The 21435-nt window shown below is 31.7% G+C and overlaps 1 protein-coding gene across 2 annotated transcripts in view; it reads left to right on the top strand.

Moving 5' to 3' along the window:
* The first annotated feature begins 1420 nt into the window (after positions 1-1420).
* The window catches only part of LOC118203640 (macoilin-1), a 210542-nt gene continuing 190527 nt past the window's right edge, over positions 1421-21435 (top strand). Inside the window, exon 1 of one of the 2 annotated variants that reach the window (XM_035375934.2) lies at positions 1421-1632. In XM_035375934.2, the coding sequence (XP_035231825.1) occupies positions 1553-1632 (80 nt within the window). In that variant the 5' untranslated portion in view covers positions 1421-1552. The remainder of the gene's footprint in view (positions 1633-21435) is intronic. The other variant, XM_085827300.1, reaches the window with a different exon arrangement.

The raw sequence follows: 21435 nt of genomic DNA, 5'->3' as shown, positions 1-21435 counted from the left end.
GGCCAAAATTACTGATGGTCATCTTAAGAAAGTTTCATTTAATTCACCTGTTAATTTGTTTTCATCCTTTAGCGAATTGCATTTCAACATGCTGATCGTTTTTACAAATTAATCTGTTTTCATCTTCTATTCTTTTCATTTATTTTATACTCTATTACCTTAAAAATCCTACATTGCTAAATATTTTAATATCTATTTTTTTTGCAAAACGAATTCAAGCAAGAACACAGCAAATTTCTGTTTTTGAAATGGCGTCTTTTTACTCTACACTTTATTTGATGACTTCTTCCTGATGACACTGAATTTTCTTCAAAATCAACAAACCACGAAATTCCTGACTTGAGTACAAAAGCCGTTCGAGCCCAGAAAAATCGTTGAACCAGCGTTATAAATGAGATTTTATACCAAAGCTGAATGATACTAGATATTTCAGTTTATAAACAGTAGAATTAATTATCAGTGTTGACACATCTTAATCCTTTTCAACCGAGAAGTTCAAATAAAACACTTCTAAAATATTTGGCTGTTATTAATAACCATATTATTATGAACAATTGTGAGATCATTAAGAAAAGAAACGCAGTTTAATTGCCTAAGTTTGGAAATTCTTAATATTTTCTTTCGTTATTTTTTAAGATGAACTTCCAGCACCACGTAACAGTTTCTTTTTTTATTTTCTGTTTAATGCATGTTACTGAAGTTATGTTACATAATTTCTTTTTTTAAACTTAGTAATTCGATTCAGAAAACATCTTTAATCATAAAACATCTACTTTAAAGTTTCTTTTATTTTGAAAATTAGCTTATCAGTTAATATACTTTCCAAGTATTTTTAATTAACTTTAATTAGGAACAAATATGCATTTCTTTTTACTAACTGCAAATGGTTTTCAAGTTCCGATGGGTGTGTTGATGGTGTGGCACTCCTTTCGACCAATCAGATCAAAGCATTCACCTTTGGGGAAAAATACGGAAACAAAAATGAAGAAATCGCCTTAATAAGCCAGCATTTGGATATATCGTAAAATTATATTACAGTGCCTTATTCATGTGTGTATAAAAATTGTTTAACAACCATTTATAAACACGAAAGTTTGCAAATTTGCAGCTAATCTTTTTGAGATAATCTTATAGATAGCATCATTTAAATTTTAAATGAATGTAAATTAAAAATTTTTGCATTTATTTAATAGGGAAATAAATGTATATTTTAAATATTCATTCTATGCTAATTAAATTCATAGTTACATGCATTTGTCAACGAGGTGCTTTTTCGTAATTCTGTTTTTATTTATTGATGATATTCTTCTCTTAAAATAAAAATAAAGTGAAAATAAAGTTCCTAAAATTCTCTTTCCTGAATATGGGGAATATTACCGCTTGACGTATTTGGACGGATTGTTGCGCATGCGCGTAAGTCGCGAGGTATATGCCCTGAACGAAAACAAACAGTTAGCGAAGACTAAGGGATATTCCGAATGGTGTTTTAATTTATTGTGAATGTCACCGGTGGTTTAAAACAACGATTGGAATATAGGAGTCATCTGGGAATATGAAGCGGCGAAATGCCGAATGTGGAAAAATCAGAAGGCCAGTGAAAAGAACTAAAATAGCAGAGGGCATATATGGAAGGTAAGGCTCCTACTCTAGGCTTAGTCGCTCGCATGAGTGATCAAACAGCTTTGGCGCGTTTCTACGTCAATATGGCTGACATTGTATTTAAAATTACTTAACGTATTATATACTTTTGCACCCATTGCGTAATATGCTGTCTTGTATAGACTTCTTGCATTGCACCATCGACGCTTTAAGCGCCAATGTGAAATGCACTTACCGCTTGTCGGCCGAAGACGCGCGTAAATCGCGCTGCAATGATACCACATGTTATATGCCGCTTTCGATAAATCTCGAAAGAGTTTTATGTGCGGCATTTAAATTGTACTGAAATGTATGAAGAAAAAACACTTTGAATTGTGTGCCACTGTCGCATTATTGACGCGCGCTTGCTCCGACTGTTATATTTTCCCCCAGATTAAGTGTAACAGAACATTTAAAAAAAATTATTATGTAGCATTAAGTTTGAACGGGAATACGTAATACAGTTATTTCTTTTTAAAAGTTTTGTATTTTACTTGGGAAAGATTATATTTTTGAGTAAGTGTATTATATTATTAATGATATGAGTGAGTTATTAAACCCTAATCAAAGAGTATTTGCATGTTTCAGATACCGTGCCAGTTATGCTTTATTCTCTCGTAAATGTGAGTTAGATATATCTGGGAATTGCATATGTTTGAATCGTAGCTAAAAGTAATATAAAAGCGAAAACTTTAAATTTTTTTTTTAACCCAAGTATGTGAAGGAAAGGGGGAATTTTGTTTTACTTTGTGATAAATAAAATTCTTTTGTGTAATGTGTCAAACATTTTGTTTGGATTATGAATTCATCATGTTGAACATTTATTACATTAAATAATTTCAGCAATTATCTGTTAGCATGGGAAAGTGTTGTGGAAACAAAAACTTCATTTCACTGAAATAGTGAATTTACATACTCCTTAATTAAAATTCCCCCCACCCCCACCCCGAGTTCAGCTGTTATGAGACATATTTTCAAGTTTATGGCACTATTTCGCACTGATATGTAGCTGATTATATGCATGCAGAAGTGTGATCGATTAACATTTTTGTTATGAAATTGCAATTGACATTCTCTTTTATAATGCAGAATTTAAAATAATTTACTATTGATATTAAGCTTAAGATTATTACATCTCTTTAAATTCTGATTTTTATAACATATGAAGGCATTTTTTTTCTCATTTCAAATAATGATTTTTATTTGTAAAAGGCTGCTATCTCTAATACATCACAAAGCTCTGTAAAGAATTTAAATAAATAATTTTTTTCATTTTCAAAATAGGATATTTAGGCTTATGTTAGTCTCTAACTATGTATGTTTAATTTTAATTTGCATCTGTACTGGCAATATTAAGTGCAAATCTACATTAAATATACATCCGTATTAAATGCATTTCAGATACATTTTAATTATCCTTTATTCATTTTTAATAGCTGGATGGTATGAATTCTGAGTTGGAAATTATTTTTGTCAAATTTTAATTTGCTTGTGTATTAATGTACACGTTATGTTAAATATTATATAATAATAATAATTACTATTTATGAGCTATTATGTGAATATGTTGTTTCTTTTCAACTAAAATATGCAAGATCGCATATGAGTTTTGAGTATTTACTAGAAGTCTGCAAGTAATGAAGGTAATTTTAAGAAGAATAAAAATTCAGACATGTATAAACGTTTAAATTATTTATAAGTTTTTGATATCCAGTCTTATGCTGCTTTCTGAAGAGACTTCCATCACTTTATATTACAGAATATTTTAAAGATCATTACCAGTCTAAAATTGAATTTTAAGCTTTAAAATTTAAATTAACATATTTCTGTAGCATATGTTTATCATAAAATTTTACCATGCTCATCATAAAATTGTGATCGTAGATTTAAGACTTCATCATGATGGAAGTTTTGTTTGAGGCCATTTATAGTTTCATAACTTCAAGAATTTAATTTCTTGTTTTGGGGACAAGATGGAAGAACTAATTAAATAGCAGGAAATTAAGTATAATGTACTATCTCGTGTGAGTTTTGACTTAATGTTGTTAAAATATATTGAATCAGTGTTTCTTCAAATTACAGCGAATTTTTAGTTTGAAATTTAAGTTTTGTAATTTGTTTATGTGATATAAAATTAATTCTGAAATCGCATAGTTGTCAAAAAGTCCTCTTCGGAGACAAATTTTGGTGATTTTCATAGTTGTGCTTTAGAAGCATATTTAAGTCATTAATGTATCAAATTTATCTAATAAATTTATTCTTTGCAGTTTTTCTTCTTAAGTGAAATATAATAATGGCTGTGAGATGCTGATATTCAAAGTGGTTTGTTATGGGATATTTTGAACCATTTTGTTTAAGTATTTTTTCTTTTTTGGGGGTTTGCTTAACATTAAATAAAAGGGAACAGAATTGCATTCTCACTGTGCTTTTATTAATTCATGAGGAATATGTAAATGTAGATTCCTGAGAACTTTTACTATTGTTCTTTAGGATACTACTCTTTTCTGTATGTACTCCTTTTTTGTTTCAAGTTGGTTGCAAGCGAATCAACATGGTATAAACTGAAAAAGTATTAGTATCCTAATCTAGAGCATAATTCAGTAGAGGCATGAGGTTATTTTGAAGCAGGAGACATGAAAAATTTGCAGTGCTCTTGTCGGGACTCGAACCTAGACCTCTCGAATATGTGCAGAGTGTGCTACTGTTACCCCATGAAGGCATGTCGAAAAGAGGGAGAAAATTCTTTATTATCCTTAGTATTTAATCTAAAGTGTAATGTAGTTCATTAAAAGGCACCATGTGCCTCTTTTTTCCAAAGTTATGTGCAATGTCAATTTTGTCCAGTTCTCTTGATATTCTTTTTTCGTAAAAAGATATCATTGCGTGCATGGGGAATACAACAGTGTAAGAAACAGAGAAGTCTGTCTGCCTTGTACAAAAAAGAATAAATAAAAATTAAAAAAAATATTAAAAAAATGGTGGTATTGGATACATCATCGAAATAAACAAATTTTCACTGTATTTGAAATAATCATTTAATCTGACTATCAAATAATTTTTCTGTTTCTATTATCAACAGTAGTGTGACCTGATTTGTGTCCTTGTATTTGCCTAAATATGAGGAGACATTTACATTGCCTAAATACAGAGACAATACATTTGCCTAAATACAAAGTTGCTTGTTTACATTTCATGGTTTCATTTGTATTTGCAATGAACCAGTTTTCCTGAAGGAGTTTTTAGTAAAGACCTTAACTGCTTAGATGGATAGTTCTTATGTCCTTTGTTACAAACACTTACACAAAATAAATATATTTATAATAAATTTTTGTAGCTGCATGGAAGAAACACAATATATTTAAACATTAAGTATTAAGTAATAACAATACGAAGCATATTTTTGATGGATCTAAATTTTATTGTCTTAAATGGAATTTGGGGGAAAGTATAGAGTCATCCATTGCTTCGTGCATTTCTCAAAATCGCCAACTTGAAAGTAACAAGTCAAAGAATTGCACAAACTCGGTATCCATGTACACATCGACCTATTTTCACTTAACATCAGAGAATTGCAAAAACTTGTCATTGCACACTCTCTTGACTTTGTCCTTGTACACATCGATACGCAATTCTGCATCAACTTGAAAGTAACAAGTCAAAGAATTGCATAAACTCGGTATCCATGTACACATCAACCTGTTTTCACCTAAAAATACATCAGAGAGTTACACAAACTTAGCATTACACACTCCCTTGACTTTGTCCACGTACACATCAATACGCACCATGTAAGTGGGCGATTCTGCACTTGAGCCGAAATTTGTTGTAGTATAACTTGTTGACATACATTTTAGGAGAATTTTTCTAACATTATTATAAAATATGTTTTATATGAAATACGTAATTTGTTATGTACAACATATAATTTATTTTTTAAAGTATTTCCCATAGTTATTTGCCAGAGGAAAGTATAGAAACAGCTGTTATTTCTACGAGGGAAACGTTACATTTTTGTTATTTTTCCAATCTTTGCTAGATTTTGACAATTTAAGAATTTTGTTGTAACTCTGCTGTGTGGTGTCTGCTTTTGACTGCCATAAGCTTATTTTTTTCAGTACCATATTATGTTAATTAAATTGTACTTTTTTCAATACAATTTCATCAATATTTTGAGAGTTTCCAATGCTTAAAACACGAAATAATATCAAAAAATTTATTTTTAATGCAACATAATAAAATTATATAATATTATAATGGTAATTTTGAAAATAAGACCATTCTCTTTGAAAATTCATCTATTTTCTTTTAGCTTCAGATAATTTTCTGTCTAATAAAAAATAAACATTCTGATATGTTTACTTAGTTAATTATCATTTTATGCTTAAAGCTGTTCTTTAGAGTTAACCGTCTTTTTTTTTTTTTTTTTTTTTGTTTTGTTTTGTTTCGTGCATGATATGAGTAATTTTGCATTTAATATTTGCCACCAGTTTGGTTGTTTTAACTGATAATGAGAGAGGGATTCAATTTTGCATTTCCCAGTTTGTCTCTTATCAAGTGATAAAGCTTTTCATTATCACCAGCTGTTGAAGACCGTTGTCTGAAAATGATTAGAATTGCTTAAGTATTTTTTTTTTAAACTTTGTTTATCTTGTACGAAAGCTCAAAGTATATCGTAACGCATTGTTCTAATTCATAAAACATTTATTTGCTTAGCAAATTTATATTGATATTTTCATATCAATTTTTAATAAGAAAGTATTTGTTATCTGTAGATTGACTAGGCTCTTAAGTCGCTGGAAAAAGCATATTAAAAGTAGTCAGTTGATCTAAGAGATTGACTGTATATATATATATATATAAACTGTAATGTAAGAAAAGAAAAAAAAAAGGGGGGAAATAAAAGATGTTGAGAAAAAGAAGAAAGTCAGTTGATGAGAAATCTTGTCTAATCCTTATAGAACCTGTGATACTAATTATACTTTTATTTGGGAGGGAAAAAAAAAAAAATTCTTATGATTTTAAATTTATAGTGCTGTCTTTTGTTACTTTTGATTAAGAGTGCAGAAAATGATTTTTAAGAGAAAACAGTAGTAGTTCAGATGCTTCTCTGTAGGAGCAATGATCTTTTGAAAGTGCTTCCAGTTTGAAGTATGTAAGGTGCATGTTAATTTTATAACAGTTACTTTTAATTTTGAAACCGTTTCCTTTCAATTGTTTCCCACTTACAACTCCCTACCGGAATGAGTTTTTAGAATCGTGTTGAATGCTACGTTATAAGGTATTTTTCCCACTTTCCTAGCGTGCCTTCATGGTGTAACGGTAGTACGCTGGGCCGGTATTCCAGAGGTCCGTGGTTCGATTCCCGGCGCAGGCGGTTGCATATTTTTCATTTTTTCTGCTTCCAATTAACCTAATGACTCTATAACGTGTCAGAAGTAGTATTTAAAGGAAGTTCCATCCAGTTCAAAAGAGAGTGCTTAGAGTCCCGTAGTCGTGCGTGTTTGCCTTCTGGCTACTGAGTTCTTGAATCTATTACGCTCAGCCATATTGGATGTGCCTGTTGGTAATCGACGGCTAGTTTAAATTAAGGGCCAACTAGGTTAGGCTAGTTTAAATTAAGGGCCAACTAGGTTAGATATTTATCTCTAGCTCCAGCGAAGTCTATTTTAGTTAGACTATATTAGTTTTTTTATTTTCTTATCTTGATTTAAAAGCCCGAAAAGGGGGCAATCTTTATCTTTGATGGAATAAAAGGGTATTTTAACTCTTTTTCAGTCTGTGCTTTAGTTGTTAGAACTCAGCGATAAGTCGCTACTTAGTTCAGTAGGTTCCTCGACATTTTATCAAAGTAGCGAAGTACATTACAAGAAGGGTATTTTAACTCTTTTTCAGTTTATCCTTTAATTGTTTGAACTTGACGATAAGTCGCTACTTAGTTCAGTAGGTTCCTCGGCATTTTATCAGAGTAACGAGGGACATTACAAGACGTAACGAAACTGTTTGAAATTATTTTCAGCTGTGGATGTAAATCTACTTTTTCATATCCAATTTTTTAACTCCTTCATATTTATAAATGTATTCATTATATGTTAAATATATATTTCATATTCACTATATTAAAGGATATGGAATATATATTAAATATATATTTCATATTATTATCTATATTAAAGGTTACATATGTTTTCTGCAGTAAATATACTCACTGTAATGAAAGTGCTTATTGGAATTTATATCACAAATGGATAAGATCTCAAGCAGTGTTTAAAAGATGATTATTATATAATTATGAAGACATGTTTGTTGTGTTTCCTTTTAGAAAACTAAAATTATTAAATAAAGCATTTTAAGTGATGCTTTTCAGATATTGTTAGGGTGTATCAATACACCCTGTTCTTTCCCCCTCATTTAAATACTTTACTTAAATCTTTTCCATTATAGGACAGTGGTACAGGAGAAAAAAAAAAAAAAAATTAGAAAATTCTTATTTGAAAACTAGCTTTAAAACAAGTCATGTTAGTAAATTTCAGTAATTACTGCTATCTCCATTAAAATCTTAAAACTGAAATATTTTGCTTCGTATTTCATACCTTTATATTTGATGTTGATAAATGTTGGGATTTAGTGAAGTTCTAATATTTACTATTATTTGAACTTTTTCAGTAACATATATATGCATTTGCATGAAATTCATGTACTGAAGAAGCGTTACTTTTTTTATAATTGCCGATAGTTCATGAAATTCATTTACTGAAGAACCGTCACTTTCTTCATAATTGCCTTTAGTTCAACCATGTTAAATGCAACCTTGGCTGGCATTTTGCCCAAATACTTAAGATCCTACAGAAGGGTTGTTCATTACATTCCACAGGTGAGAAATCACATGGCAGTCTGGGACTGTGAAACATAGTCTCAGAATTTAACAAAGATTCGCAATGACCTGCAATGCTGAAAACCAAAAATGTTGAAAGTTTTTTAATGACAAATGACTTACACATGAACATTACATATTTTATTGTTTTCTTTAAAAAATAAAGAAAAAATAATGGAACTATACTTTTTAGCTTAAATATTCTTTTTGTAGTTAAAAGAAGGGGTTAGTAGGTATCTATCTCATTTGAGTGGGTCTGCTTTGATAATAGTTGATTTAATATGACATTTGCTAATATTGTGATCTTTTATGCAAGAATAATTTTTGTTCTTTTTTTTTCTAAAATAAATTTGATTCTCCTCCCAGTTCAACTATGTTATTTTTTTGTAATGTATGTATTAGAATAACTATATTAGAATTCATTATAATGAAAATTATGCAATAAAATATAATAATTAAATAATTCTAATAACACTTATTATACAGTAGTTATTTACAAAATTTTAGCATAAAATTATGTACATATAGTAAAATTAAGCTTTGGAAACGCTCTTATTTTTATCAGTGAGTGTATAAATAAGTGAATAAAATTCAACACAGTGTAATCAAATAGTTAATTACAAACGGTAGTCAGCATATTATCTTAGATTACTTATAATTTTCTACCTCCTTAAATCTGTTCTTCCTTAAATCCTTAAATCTTCTTTTTAAACGCAGTGAAAATAAACACGGAAAAAATAAGAACTTAAAAAAAAATTTCTTACTGCATGTTTCATGTCCATCCACCCAATTTCATCAATAAGTCGACCTTGGCACACACACCTTTGTGCTTGTGGGTGTGGCTGGTGTAGTTAAACCATGCTTAATATGCAAGGTTGAACTTAATTATTGCAAAAAACAGGCTACAAGATATACAGTTCTGTAAGATATCTCATGATATTGAATGTCATAGTTTCAGCAGCAGGTCCCTCCAGTGCTTGTATATTTCAAAATGATGTTGATGTAGAGTGAGTCCCTAATTTGAACTGTAAATGTGTGTTTGCATTATGTTTTATGAATTTGGAACCCTAGGTATTTAACGAAATTCACCTTTGTGTTTCTCAACACTTCTTGACAATCCTGGCACTGTGATGTACCACATTGTTTTGCTTTAAATGTCCATTATCAGTAGACAATAACTATTGATATGAATGAGGGAACTCATCGGTAGTGATATTTGAATATTGTAGTAGAGTAGTTCTATAAAGGGACCCTGAAGGATATGCTATGTATATTCAGTTTGAATTAAATTTTATTTGTTAGTCTTTTGGTGGTATCTTCAAAAATAATTTCTGTCTATGTGATACACCAGGAACTGGATTTCTTGGATTAAGCACCTGCCTTCCAATTCACTTGCAGTTCAGCTTTAATGATCGTTTTCCCATTTGTAAATTGCCATCAATGAACTGCAATAGCAATGCTGTCTATTATTGATGCAGTTTCCCAGCATCATATGAAGAATTTGATGAATTATGTAATGTAAAACATTACAGTGTTTACTCTTGTTTTAGCTATAGGCAGCTCTGTTATTGCTTTGAGAATGCATAGCAGTGGTCTCTGATGTCAGTGAGCTATGATTGGTTACAGAGGGTAAATGAGGGTTCATTATTATCCCTGTTTCATTAAATTCTCCAAAATTTTCTCTCTTAAGAAAGAATATCTAATGGGAGAGGGGGAACTTTTGTTGGTTAAGTGTTTGTTGGAAATTATTGCCTATTTGAAATTATTGCCTATGGAAATTATTGCCTATTGCTATCTTACCATTGAAAGCAAAGTACTACAGAAGATGGCAAAATAAACAGACATATAGCCGATGCATGAAAGTCAAATCAACATAACTTTAGTTTTAACCTTCCGGGTGTGACTGGATTGGCTCTGAAACAACCATAGCATTCTGCAAAATGCCATGAATAATTGATATTTTCTTTATTATAATTTTAAAATGACTCTGTATTTTGACTCCTTTTCTTCCAATAATAAACTTCCAACCTGAAATCAAATCCACCAAGAAATTTTCACGTAACCAGTTCTTTGTAGAATTTTACATCCTTAAATTCATTGGAGGATTAAGCTATCAAATAGCCTCTGCTGATTACCGTACTATCCAAGCGAACAACTGTGGTAGAGTGAACACTCCAATAAAATGTCACATAATTTCTTATGCTACATACAGATTTTATGGCTGCACTATATATATTGCAGTCAGTAAAATAATAGAGTATTACGTCAGTAAATCATTGTTCAAAGTGGTGGTCCCGGACATCCAGTGCTTAGCCCGCAATAGCAGACCTGCCTGAAGATAGTGATTCTACTGTTACTCTCTGCTTCAGTGACAGGGATCCATGTTGTGTAATACTGTATCATCTCATATATGAGCGGTTTAAGGTGTCTCCAAACAAAGAAATCCAAGGTATGTAGGTCAGGCGAGCATAGAAGCCAAGAAATGCTGCATTTAATCCACTTCTTGGAATATATAGTGTGGAGGTGGTCTATGCGTGAATGTGGCAAAAATGTGTTGGGGATACTGTGCTGCTCTGCACCATAGATATAGCAAATTAGGAAAGGCATGCTTTATAAGATAAGGTATGTTGTACCATTCAGGCATTTGGGCAGAAGATGTGGTTTTTAACCACTTGCGCTACGCACGTCGAGACGCTTTTGTCTCAAACCGCGAGCGAAGTGAACACCACGTCGAGAGGCATTTATCGCAAAAATGAAAATAACGTGGTGCACACGTCGCCTAACAACGAGATTGTTTTATGTTTAGGAACGTGCATGAACTCAGTTAATACACAATAATTTAATAATGTAGATTTTTTGTGGCAACAGTTATGTTTTTTATATATTGCTTTGAGCTTGTTAACTCACGGAATGTTATACTTTTTGTAATGTTTAGAAAGCTAAATAAATAAGTTTGTTGTTAATTAAAAAGGTTTTCTCTGCGTCCATTCGTCTGAAGTTATTAAATAAGTCAAGAAATGATTAATTTCAAACAGTTTATTTCTCGAGTTGCAGCTCTGGATTGCACTCGCAGACGCGGATCGATGTAAATGAGACACTTTACCGCTTGTTATATTGTAGTGCACGGCACCGTAAACGTGAAGTTTAATTGTAGTGCAAGTGGTTAAGAACATAATTATGGAGCATTCCTATCCAGATACTCACTCTGAACCTGGCTTGAGCTTTTGGAGGGACACAATGAAATTCAACCATATGTGTGCATTGTCCATGTTGAACAGCACCTTCTTACATAAAGCTGGCAATGTTTGCCTGCAGCCTGTATTCTTGCCTCAGAGCATAAGTTTCATACTGCTGTTATGTGAGGCATGATAAGTGAGCTTATGAATGAAATTAGTCATAGTTGACTGCTGATTTCTCATTATTCTTGAAGACCCTGCTTATTTTTGGGATTTCCACCTACTAAACATGGGCTTGCAGTAACATATTGTATGAAATTATATTTTCTATTGATCACTACTCGGAGTTTCCATTGCATTAACAAAAAACTATATTAATATATATATATTTGCATTCACTTATGTTTTAAGTACAATTCATTGTACCTTATTGGCTGTGTTTAGGCTTACAAGCAGGGATGAGTAGTGAAAATTTCAACACAAGTCTTGCAGTTTATGTTATAAAAAATATCACAGTATAACTAAATGTTTTATGCTTTACAAAAATAAAAAATACAAATAATTGTGCATGAAAAACTTTAAAAATAACAAGGAAAAAATCATAGACATTACATAAAACGTAAAAATTTAATTATGCAACTCAGTTTATTCCAGAAACTGTTACACATTTTCTTCTTCCTTCACATCAGGTGGTCTTTCGAAGTTCTTATGAAGAAGCAATTATTTTTCAAAGATGTTTTTATATAAGGTTTAAATTAAAATTATATGAAAGGTTTATTCTTTAAAGATATTGTTATTTATCATCTGACAGCATGACTGGCTTTATCCAGTTAGGAAAATTTTTTTTTGTCACTTGGTTTATATTAGCTTATAATTTAAGATATTTTACTTTCTTACTTTCTTTAGTAGTGTAAATGTGATCTTAATGTAAGTTTATGAAAATAGACTAAATTAAGTAAATGTACTCATTTAGCTAATAAATGCTGTTTAAATAACAGATCTTCATGACAGATCCAAAAACCTGCACTGCTCAGAGCGTTAAATCTAAAGATTGATGTTGTCTGGTAAGATGTTGATCCTGAATAACATCCTTCCTTCATGGAACATTTTCACTGATCATGCCTTTATAATATGCTAATGCAGCATCACCTTGATCCTGAATAACATCCTTCCTTCATGGATTAGAAAGTCCTCCACGAAGGCATCCCTCCCCTTAGGCAGATAGCCCTAGTGTGCTTTGCCGTATTCTCAATACACCAAATCAAACACCACCTTCCTTCATGGAACATTTTCACTGATCATGCCATTGTATAATATGCTAATGCAGCATCACCACATGCTTCTTGCAGACCCTACTAAAAATTTTGTTTACTGTCATCTTGTACAACTTTGAATTTTTTCAAGACAATGGCATAGCTTGAGGGGGACATCTGTCCTCGAGAGTAGCATTCAAAGGGCACCAAATTGATGTTATGAAATTTTAGAAATAAATCTTTTTCATTCCTGGCAAACAGTAGAAGGCACGACTGGGCACTGAAGACCCTAACCCCTGTTTCAAAAGAATAAAACTACCTGCTTTGCAAACGTTTTGCTAGAGCACTTGCTGTTTTATTCTGCATTCTAGACCACAATACAGCTGAATAAAATACAGTTATTACCATTCATTGCATGCTTGATTTCATGCTGGCATTCCAAGAAGAAATTACTGGTATTTGAAGGATATCTGTCATGACGAAGTATTATCCAGCCCTTGTAAAAATTTTAACACATTCAAATTTAACCCTTTGGTGGTTGCGAGATTAAGCAGTTCTTTCCTCAAGTATGCGCAATATTTGTCGGTCCTAAATTTGTGTAATACGAGCTATGTTTGTTTGCGCCCACTGTGGTGCATAACTGGAATGTTAGCTGAGCTTGTTGATGACCATTAAAAGGTTAAAGACTGTTCATCCTTTAAATTTGTAATCCATACAACATTTAAAAAGCATTTAAAAGTTTCATTATATGCAATTACAAATCATTCTGCTTTTATACAGGTAATGAAACTGATAAATATGTAAAAAATGCAGTAAGTTGTTTGTACAGCTGCACAAATCATTGATAAATATCTTGTCTTGAATTTGAGAGAATAGGAGTTTGTAAAAGTGTCTCTTCTTTAATAATAGAGGTCGATAAAAGTAGTAATTTTAGTACCGTTAGAAAATAAAATTAATATAACAAAAGCATCGTTCCTGATGAAATGCATTTTTGAGTAATTAAATATTTTACTACTTTGATGAAAACAAAAGCATCATATGTTTAATTTAAACAAGTTTGTTAAATTGGTTTAAACTTTGTTTATTGTGTCTTATTAAAAAGATTCTAAAAAATTATTCAAAATAATTGATGTATTTCTTCTAGTATTTTAGTCTGCATGCTTTAGTTGTTGTAGTCTTGATATTTTGAATGCTATTTATGGAAGGGGTCGACTTTTGAGGTTTCTAGGCTTTCTATTAAAAAAAAATATGAATGAGATGGAAAATGTCATATTAAAAGTTTAGTTTATAAAAAATTTCTAGTGAAGGTGTTTTAATTTGATGTATTTAATATTGAAAGTATTAAATATTAATGCATGTTGATAGTGAAGGTAAGTGTAGCAAAACATGCTTTGGGTGCGGAAGGCAAATGCAGAAGGAATTTCCTTTATTTTGTTAGGAATTAACACCTTTTAGATGTACAAATGTAAAGATAGCATACAATTGAGGGAGTGAAGAATATGGGAGATGTAAGCTGTTGTATTTTCATGACGAACTATACACATTAAGCAAACTTTTATTTATCTGTCAAATGCGCCTACCGAAATACGTTTTTCTTTTTGTATTCAGTTTTAATCTTCAGTACAAGTAATCCAATAGCGGAAGTTAAGTCCGACGCAACTTCCGCCATTTTATTTTACAATGGTTTCAAATCTCACCGCTTGAGAAGTGTCAAATTCTCGTGATTTTAACTCCACGCGTACTTTTTCATTCTATCGAGTACTTTTGCACCGTCAACCTTGAAAACTCTTTTTCCGTAAACGAAGACTGTTTTTTTTTCCTCTTTTCGATCATTCATCTACTTCGTTTTGTTTATTTACACTGCTGGTATTCGTTGTTTAACCATATACTGCTCCACTTCCCTTGAAGATATTCTCTGGAATTCTGCGATCCTTTAGATCTCACGTTATAAGGTGAATAAATATTTACTTAGTTAGTGATGCTTGTTGCCTTCCAGACATCCAGATGCCATCATTTCTAAGTTTTTTTGCAGTTTTTAGATGTCAAATTAGAAATATTGAGAAATACGTATATGTGCCAAATGGAAATGATTTATCCACAAAATTTCGGAATGCTGAGATCGCGCGTATTTTCTGTCATGGTAAAAATGGCTGGCTGCGTTGTTCCATGCTTTTTCTTCGGGTGTAGTCATAAAATGCTTTTAAACACAGAGTTTTCCAAAGTAAATACTATTTACGCGATTTATTTTTATAGGTGTAATAACTGAAATACGTAATTACTGCTGGAAATTGCATCAGTTGAAAATAGAATCATGTTATTGTGAGCGATACTATAATTAGCCTTTTGAGACATTGCGTACCTTGCTTAGTTTTTTTAATAATATACTGATAATTATAAGATAATGTATTTTAATAGTGAATATAATACACTGAAAACGTGGTCCTCGAATTAAATCCGTTATTATTATCCGCTTGTGAACCGAAATGTTCATAAACCAAACCAGTTTTCTGTACAGGAATTAATATAAAATGTATTAATTCGTTCCTGGATCACATGATGATGCCACATGATATTTCTGGATCACCGGATAATTGCTTATTTAAACTTTATAAAAGTACTTTATGCACAAGTTCGTAGCCCAATACTTTAATCACTAAATATAAAACAAAAAGGATAAACATATCAAATAGACGAAACATAATATTATTGTATTTGTTGCAAATGAGAGCGGACCGCGAGTGGAAAATTGTTTGGATACGAAAGTTGGATGATCGTTTGGATACGAAAACCAATCAAAGCATTAGATTACTGTTTTTAGTGAGCACTCGAGTCAGCTCTAGGCTGACTGGTCCTCTGTTATGCTCAAAATTTTCCCAGTGTAATTTGCTGTTGCCTGTGTTTTAAAATATTGCTAAAAGCGAGACATAGGATTGTCATTGAAAATGCTTATACTGCTTTATTAAGATGAAACCTTAGCATCACAATCTTTGTACCTTAATCTATAATGAGATATTAATCTGGAAACTGCATTTTGCGGCGAATCACTGTAAACTACATATAACTTTTCAGCTTGTTGCCACCAAATATTATCGCCCTGTATTATATTTAAAGAAATTAAATAATGAATGAATGCTCATTTCTCGCAGTGTGAAACAACGACGGTACTTAAGAGCCATTCAATTTTAAATAACCCGAAAGCCCGAATTTTGAATTCGTTTTATTAAAACTTTAATGAATTTTTGATTAAAAACCTTAACGATTTCAAAGAGAGAAGTGGCAACATTGTACGGAATAAAACATTTTTATCTCCAGCACGCGAGACTGTCGGAAATTCTAAAGTTATGCTGTTTTTAAGTAATTTGTGATTGTGTTTGTTAAATCGAATTTTACGTGGGTGAGCGCAAAGAACGAGATATTTAATGAATAAAGTGAACACACAAAATGTTAATAATAAAGAGGGAAAAAAAGGTTTTGTAAAGCCATCTTAATAAGAACACTGAACATTGATATGATAAACTGAGAAAAGAGTGGGGAGGGGTTATCGCGGCATCCAAATTCTAAACGTTTACTGCTGTACTGCTTCTAAAATGTTTGTAATTTTGCTGTTGAATTGTATCTGACGTAGGTGTCAAGGAAAGAATGCTTAATAATAATGCTAAAAAGAGCCCTTCCTCCAAAAAAAAGAAAGAGTTAGCAAGAGTAAACTGTTCATAGTGAACCTCTGAGATTTTTTCAGTATTTTCTATATGCGGTGGCAATTTTATACTGCAGTTAATGCATTTTAAGTCATTTTTTGCGTTATCCGTATGTTGTCCCATTCTTCGTGCGTAAAATAGCTTGAACAGTAGGAATTCAGTGTATATCGATAGTGTTTTTGTTATACATATTCTAAGTAACATTTTAAGTAAAATTTTATTAAATACTTCCGTGTTAGCTATTGTGTAATTTTTTTATTATAGACCTCCTTCGTGATATTAAGAAAAAGAGAGGGGAAAATGGGGAGGAATATTAATTGTGAGAGCACCACAAAACAAATACTCCTCTCATACGAAAAGTAGAAGTAAATTACCATATAATAATTGATATATTTTTACTGTGCAATACTTAACTTCGCTTCTTCGTATTTGATATGTGGAGTATTACGTGCTAGTGGAATAATTGGCTTGCTTGTTTTTTTAGGTAAAAGTAAGACATTCATAAATATCAGACTTAATGAAGAAATTTCGTTTCAAATTTTGTACCTCACATTTCTGGATTTCCGTTATGTTATACATCATAGAAAATAAGATTAGATGTAAGTAAAAAACTGTTTACAGATTTTGTTGCATAATCAGATTATGTCGGATATCTGAGAAATTAGCATATGGCGTAGAAAATAGGGTAAAAAAAAGTACGCCATTAGGAAAGTGGACATTTTGGTGTTTATTTTTGGTAGACAGTTTAATGCTGTATATTATGAAACTACATTTATGTAGAAAATATACTAAACTCTCTCTTGACGGTAGTTTCCCAAGAGGATTACGTATTTCTAAGAATAGAAATAAATACTGATACAGAATGTCAAATCTCTAAGCCTAACTCTTTTACAGAAGATGGCCAAATAATTTCGTCGTATTTTATTGAAGAGCGTTTGACCTTGAAATGGACGCATGAGTAAAGATTCCATTAATAATATATTGTATGTAATAATATCGCAAATGTAATTATTTACTTTTTAATTAACTTCTTAAAAGAATGTAACAATCTTGAACAATAATTGCGCCGCAGTTTTCGAATTCTACTATAAATCTAATGAAATTAACCGTGTTTATAATTCTATATGTAGTATTTGAATGATAAATATATTAAAATCAACACTTATCTAGTTCTCAACGAATTTGCTATATCTCAAAGCAATCATTTAATCAAGCTACATCAACACTAATCAAAAGAATATTCTTTTTGACTCTGTTGCCACTTCCCGTGTGCATAAATATCTCAAAATATCGCAAAACAATAATCTAATCAAGCTGCATCAACGCAAATTAAAAGAATGTTCTTTTTCACACTGTTGCCACTTATCGTGTATCAAATCAAGCGCACTTTTTATTACTTTTGTGTTCCGTTAAAGAAAGTGTCTGTTCAGATCGGAACAAATCTCATCAGAGTAAAAATAATATACATACATATAAAAAGATTCTGTAATGGAATTGCGGGGCAGTGATTCTGAAGTTTGTGTAATACGTTGATGTAGAATTTCTAAAGGAATACATTACGAATATAGATGTCATCGCAATAAAACCTTGTACATTATTTTCAGCAAGCACTTCAAAATTATTATCAAAATTTACGGTCTGTTAAAATTAGGAGCACTTTATCGTTAATTTGTATACTGTTGCATTATTAACACTGTTATTTTTTATTAACTCAAATTTATTCACCAGCCTTGCAAAAAGAAACTGTATATATTCCTTGGTGTGGAGTTGAAACAAAACAAGATAGGAAAGAAATTTATTTACAAACTTCAGGAAGCATTGGCGCGTAAGTACAGTTTAGAAAGACCAGCAGAATTTATTATCAACTTCAAAAATAAATAAACAGTTATATCTTGTCATGCTCCAGTTTGCTGCTATAAATCTTTAATTTTTTTTTTCTCTTGAATGAATCTCTATGTGTCACTTATTGCACATAAATAACTCTGAAAGGGGAAATTCTTTTTTGAGTTACTGTGGTAAATGAAATATGTTTTAAAATATTTCGTTACTTCTAAGTTATGTTAAAAATAGATACTGTCAAATCACTCATAATCGATATCTAATTAGCCAGTAATATCAATATAGCGTCCGTTTTGAAGGTCTAAATTTAAATCGAAATTTAGGTCCATAAGATTAAAAAAAAAAAAAAAAAAAAAAAAAAAAAATAAATATATATATATATATATATATATATATATATATATATATATATAATCGGCCAACGATGTGAGGACTTTAAAAATAGAAAACATTTGAGTAATGCTTCAGCTGCCCGACTTACGAAGCCTTATCCAGCCAAGGATTTATCGGATATATAAAAATTAACTACCGATCTTTTTTCACGCATCGATGTGACCTTTGAAGGTAGTGGCCGTGATTTTCAGAGATATTCACATTAAAAGACGACACATTTATTTACCTTGTCTTTTGCTTGGCAAAATGTAAAGAACATTACTTTACGTCGCTGTTGGCTTGAATTGTGGCATATTATCATGGAGATGACCAATCGAATGAAAGATTGTTTCTGTTAATTCTGAACACGTCCGGCGCCCGTGGCCGATATCTTGGATTTAGTTACGTGTTTGGAAAAGGTTAATATTAGAGAAGAGAAGGTTGAGTGTTGGGTATAAGTAGACAATTCCGTTTCCGTCACATCTCAAGATGACGATGAATCAGTTTGACATGTAGTAGGAAAGGAGAAAGGTGGATGATGAGGGAGGGGAAGAAGGCGACACACAGAGCAAGAAAATTACATGGAATGAAGCTGACGAAAAATTGCAGATTTTCATAAGATTTGCAGAGACATTTTCATTTATGTTAGGACATGATGTTATGAAGCTTCGTTGTATAACACATCGAATTTTTAAAACTGCGGTGACAATCTGCCGGCTGCCATAACCTGATTCGAATTCAAAAAAAGACATGAATGTTTGTACGAGTATAATGTTTTCCCGCCATGGAGACACTTGAAAGGACTTTCTGTGCCGAAAGTTCCATGAACGCTGAAATAAATATGCAAGATTAAACAACAGCCATAAAATACAAAATAGTATTAAAATACAAAATAGTATACAAAATAGTATTAATAGTATTAAATTTTATTTATAAAAATTAGAAACGCCAACAATTTTTCTTTCGATTCCTCTCGAGGTCACAGGAATCTAAGAATCGAAATATTCGCAGACATGCTTCTTTAGCATTGGACTTTGTACTAGCCCACAAGCGCTCAGCAGATTGCATGTGATATCTATTATCCGGATCAACGAAATGATAAAAGTAGTTTAATGTGAAACATTCCATATCCCAAATAATCCAGGTTACTGTACAACAGGGTTTTGCTCTTACCGGCCAGAAGTCTTTGAGCGTGTGACATCAGTGACTCATAATCTGTTCAAAAACAGCTATCCCCTGTGAGCTTTCTTTTCTTCTGTATATAAGTCTACTGACGTCATTGAACTCCAGCATTGGAAAGAGCATAATATTGCTTGTCTACTGACCTTGCCAAATGATGACATCCATTGCAGTTTTAAGGCGAAGAGAAGAATGTTAGATGAAAAATGGAGTTGTACGAGCGATGCTTATAAAGACATTTATCGCCAGGGAAAAAGTTATATCAAACTGGTGACGCTTGGTGCTGTGAAAATACGTCCCTCCCCCATAAAATGTCAGTTGGTATGGCTTTAAATGAAAAGATCCCACATCTGTTCATACATTCTGTATTTCAGACAGAAATAAAACCATTGATAGAAGATTAACCATTTGACTAAAAAAAAAAAAAAAAAATTCAGATTTTAAATTACGTCCAAAGGGGCGTTTTCTCAGCGTTTTGTGTGTTACCTTTATTTATTAAATATCATGTTCTTTGCACTTAAACCATAAAATTCAGTTCAATAGCAATGTCGCAAAATAATTTTAAAATGAGCCTATCTTTAGAATTTCCGACACACAGTTCCGCGCGCTGGAGATTAAAAGGTTTTTCCCCTCGTCGAGTGTTGCCATTGCTCGCTTTGAAATCCTTGAATTTGTTAATCAAAAATTTGTTAAATTTTTACAAAATAAGAAATCGATCATAAAACAAATTTCAAATTTGGTCTTCCACATGCCCATATTCGTAGGAGGATTGCGTCATTAAAAAGTCGATGGCTCTAGGTACCGTTGTTGTATCACAGTGCGAGAAATATACATACATTTATGCAGATTTTTCATTATTTAATTTCTTCAAATATAATGCAGGACTCTAACATTTGGTGGCAACAGTTTGAAAAGTGAAATGGACATTTATACTGATTCAACGCAAAATCGCAAAACGAAAACAATACAAACTGGGCAAACCCTCTTTGGACTAAAAATTACCGTACTTCCTATCGAAATGAACAAAATATGTCATAAATAAGATAAATTTAACATTTGTAATTTTTTTGACAAATGGTTTTCAAGCTAAAAGCTGGAACACATGTGCCCCAACCGTAGTTAATGGTGGGATATATATATGTTGTACTACACGTAATGATCGACTTACTATAAGCACACCCTATTGTTCTGGAAAACTTTATTATGTGAAATACATTTACATCGTATGGTACAGGGTAATGCATTCTTTGAATAACCCAACATTACCCATTGGGCAACTCATGTTTATTTTCTCTATGTTCATTTCGTACGACGAGCGCAGCGGCGTTTTGATTTTCCAACTGTTGGAAGATAATCCCCAACATTCAGGAGATTCTAAGTACTTTTTAACCCAGGAGTAATTTTTAAACTTT

Source organism: Stegodyphus dumicola, chromosome 11 (genome assembly GCF_044657685.1).
Source record: "Stegodyphus dumicola isolate Sdum_Otavi_A_Nest chromosome 11, ASM4465768v1".
NCBI classification, from domain to species: Eukaryota; Metazoa; Arthropoda; class Arachnida; order Araneae; family Eresidae; genus Stegodyphus; species Stegodyphus dumicola.
The sequence above is the reverse complement of the archived record's forward strand: the minus strand, read 5'-3'. Positions and strand labels throughout refer to the sequence as shown.